The sequence below is a fragment of the Pteropus alecto genome, unplaced genomic scaffold (genome assembly GCF_000325575.1).
Source record: "Pteropus alecto unplaced genomic scaffold, ASM32557v1 scaffold25, whole genome shotgun sequence".
Taxonomy (NCBI): domain Eukaryota; kingdom Metazoa; phylum Chordata; class Mammalia; order Chiroptera; family Pteropodidae; genus Pteropus; species Pteropus alecto.
The window spans coordinates 133,154-136,976 of record NW_006441955.1 but is presented as its reverse complement, the minus strand read 5'-3'; the positions used below and the strand labels follow the sequence as shown (position 1 = coordinate 136,976).

The window sequence follows — 3,823 nt, the reverse complement described above, 5'->3', positions numbered from 1 at the left end:
AACTTTAAGTCAGTAATTTCATATTCCAAAGAGAGTGGGATTTCTAGATCTGGCTTGGTATTTTTTTTGTCTTCTACTGAAATATACTTGACATATCAGTTGCCTTGGTCTTTGATCTCTGATTTTGACTAAGCTCTAAAGCCTTATCTTAATTGAAGATCTCTACTATAACTTACCAAAATATCTAAAATCTCTTGCCAAAGCCAAGTCCTAGCAAGTACCATTGTAAATAGGGATCCCACAGGGGAGGAAAGCTATCAAGGGCCAGGGGATTCAGGTGGTGAGACCGTGGGGCTGAGCCAGTCCCTAGCTCTGCTGGGATTCTGAGGCTTCTTGGGTATGAGTGTGGTAAAGAGAAGGTCGGGGGATGCAGAGCTAGGCTTCTCTGAGGATTGGTCCAAGCCTAACAAGGCCAAGCGTTGGGCAGGTGGAGTGGAAAAATAGGCCTTCTGCTCTTCAGAGTAGCGTTCCTGGGGTGTTATAACATCCCGGTAAGTCCAGTCACGCCAATGGAAATTGAAACCTTCAAGCAGGGTGATTCGGTCAGTTCTTGCTGGTACACAGTCAAGGGGTTTAGTGGGTTGCAGATCTGGCACCTCTGTTCCTGGAAGCAGTACCACCCCACGGATTGCAAACCAGCCCCCAAATCGAGGATGTATGCATACACCTGATATGTGCTGGAGAGAGGGTAAAGAAAAGCAAGGTCATGGATCTCACTGGCACCAAGTTCACCTACTATCACTGCAAACTAGGCTTGTTCACTTATTGATACTTGACTGACTCCATATGTGAGCCTCTTGTGGCTAGGTTTCCTCATTCCTTCTGGGCAACCCTGTTCATGAATTCACTCTGGCCATAAGGGTTTCTTAAGTTGAGTCTCAACTTCCAGTCTCACCATCTAATCTCTGCCCCCTCCATCCTGTAACGGTTTTATGAACAGACTGGGTTCTCTGACCTGATGTGACCCCAGGTAGACTCCAGAAAGCATGTGGGGTAGGGCAAACCTTTGTCCTGGATTGTGTCTACAAACTCCTTGACCCATGGGAGGTGGAGGAATGTGGGACCTAGTATCTTGAGGGGCCTTCACCATTTTCTCTTTATCTGTAGTCATTCACACTTGCCCTCTGACCTGGGTCCCCCAAGGATCAGCCTCCACATCCTGTCGTTGGTAGTAGTAAGCAGCCCCTGCCACATGGGCTGCTGTCTGGGCCAGAATCTTGGGGCGCCGGTTGGGGTGTACTTCATAGTCAGCGATGACTTCCATCTGTAGCTCTGGGAGGGTCTGGGATAGAGGACAAAATGGATGCTTTCAGCGTAAGAGGAATCTTGACCTTGTCCTAGAGAACCCTAATTTGTGTTAAAGTGTCCTTAGAAGGACACTCCTGTCCTTAGAAGTCACATTTGAAGGGAAAACATGACCTTAAACTTGGGGTGGGGGACTTCAGTGTGACAAAAATTATATTCTGTCCAGGAGGACCCATGTTTGAAGGGAAATACAGTTTTGCTCAGAAACATCCATTTTGAAGGATGACTTGGCTCTCCCCTCCACAGTCCCAGTGTGGAGTAAGATGGCTCAGCTTTGTGGGGAGCGGGGGAGAGAGGAGGGAGGGCGGAGACAGAGAGGGAGAGAGTGTGAGTGTGTGAGTGAGTGTGAGTGAGTGTGTGTGTGTGTGTGTGGTGCCAGAATATTTTGTCTTCAAATGGCCCCAAAGTCAGCATAAAGCTTCCAGGTGTAGGGTAAAGACAGGTTGGAGATGCCTGGGGGATGTTGGGCTTATTCTTATTTCACTTGGAGGCCAAGGGAAGTCTGGTTTGAGGTTCAGATAGTTGCCCATCAGTGTAGGGTGAATGAGATTGATGTCAGATCTGGGGACTACTAGAGGAAGGTGGCCAGACCTGGGTTGAGAAGGCAGAATGGGGAGAGGTCACAATGTCAGGCTGGCTTTAGGATATCATCCAACCTGGAAAGTGGCTCCTGGCTCTAGGTAGGTCTAGATCCTGCACTGAGCTTGGAGGAGCTGGAAGCAGTTGTGGGTTTGGAAGCTGGTGGGTTATATGAGCCTTGCTCACCTCTCTAATGCGGCTTAGGTGGTAGGCCACACACTGGTCTACAGGGTCAGTCAGTGGTTGGAGGTGGCAGCTCTGCAGGAAGGGCTTGAGGGCCTGATCAAACATGGCAGGTGTGCTGAGTACCAGGAAGGCCAGGGTGGGTCCTGGTAGAGGCAGGTGGAAGGTCGGAGGCAGGAGTGCATTGTACCATGCCACCTGGAATAGAGAAAATTCATACCTTAGCCTGGCATTCAAGGCCTCATGTATCTCACCCCAGCCTCCATCTCATTAATTCAATCATTGAATTTCTATTGATGCTGTGTGATGTGTGTTTATGGGGGATTTGTCTGCATTTGACAGTTTAGAGAAGCAGAGAACTCATGGACAAAAATTGATTGTACTGTGATTAGTGCAATGACGGGGCTAGATAAAAGTTCTTAAATTAGAAAAGGCTTCTTGGATGCTGAGTCTTTAAGGCTAGGAAGGAAGCTGAGAGGCTGATGTGAGGAGGGAGAAGCTGGTGTGTATTCTAAATAGCAGTGACAGCACAAAGACAGGCAAAAAGTACAGGGTATATCTGGAGAATAGAAAATTATCTGATAGAAGTGAAGGGTGTGTAGAAGGGAGCAAAGGGAGAGAAGGCTGGAGAGATCAGTAGGAGTAAGATTGTGACTGGCCTTGAATACCAATTTAAGGAATATGGGTCTAATTTGGTGATAATGCAGGGCCATTTAAGATGTAAACTGACATGATCAGTTTTAGATCAATCTGGCTGCAGTGTGGAGGATGGATAGGAGGCGAATGACAGCAAGGAGGTTATTGCAGTAACTCAAATGAGAAACAGTGGCCTGGACCAGAGCATAGATGGGTTGGATGGAAAGGAATGGATCTGGCAGATTCAGGAGACGGATTCCTAAAGGTTTTGGTGGCTGATTGAATGTGGGGGTAGGGAGGTTGAGAGAAGTAGGAGCCGAGAATGACTGGCAGGGCTGCAGATGGCTGCTTAGTACAATGGCTCCAACTACCCAAGCTTACCTGACCCACCAGGTAGGCGTCCTTACTCTCCCCCATACTTGTTATCCACCACCTCCATACCTGTACTCAAGCTGTTCTTGATATTTGGCATGTACATAACCCTGCTTCCTTCCAATCTATCTTTTCATATAAAGCTCCAAGTCCATTTTTTTTCCCCTGGGAAGTCCTCTCAAACTAGATCCAACCTACTTCTCCCAGCACTGCTATGGGCCATTCAGTGGAAGGGGTGGGAATAGGCGGTCTGTCTTTTAAGCATCAGTCAAAAGGCTCAAGCTGAACTTTAGCTTTGTATCCAAGTATACAGCTCGGTGCAGGGGGCAACGGATAAGGAGGAAATGGGCTTATGTAAACAAGGGTAGGTGGTGGTGCCAGACTTCCCTGTCAATAGGGTGCAGTTTCTATACTCAGCCCAAGGCTGGTGATTGGCAACCATCATGAATTATCCTTGTTGGTGGATGAAACAAACCAGGCAATTATTTGCTTGTTCGACACCAGGGATACCCTTTTCTCCTTAGATGACATAAATCCTAGCCATGCAAACCTTCCAGGTCTTGCCCTTTACTAACTGAGCTTCCAAAGTGACTCTGGCCCCACGGGTCCCTTTCTTCCTGCAAATTATGTAGGTCACAGAACCACAAGGTTACTGGATCATATGGTGTCTCCTATTCATCAAACCGGCATTAGATGCGGGTAAAAGGACACGTGCGCCAGCTCCTCTAACCCAAGCGCAGTTGACACT

At 47.9% G+C, this 3,823-nt stretch overlaps 1 protein-coding gene across 1 annotated transcript in view; it reads right to left on the bottom strand.

Annotated features, from left to right (window-relative positions):
* Positions 1–219: 219 nt before the first annotated feature.
* The window catches only part of MMACHC (methylmalonic aciduria (cobalamin deficiency) cblC type, with homocystinuria), a 4,024-nt gene continuing 420 nt past the window's right edge, over positions 220–3,823 (bottom strand). Inside the window, exons 2-4 of the mRNA XM_006919132.3 lie at positions 2,071–2,265; positions 1,130–1,282; positions 220–677 (exon numbers count right to left, since the gene is read on the bottom strand). Of these exons, the coding sequence (XP_006919194.1) occupies positions 258–677; positions 1,130–1,282; positions 2,071–2,265 (768 nt within the window). The 3' untranslated portion in view covers positions 220–257. The remainder of the gene's footprint in view (positions 678–1,129; positions 1,283–2,070; positions 2,266–3,823) is intronic.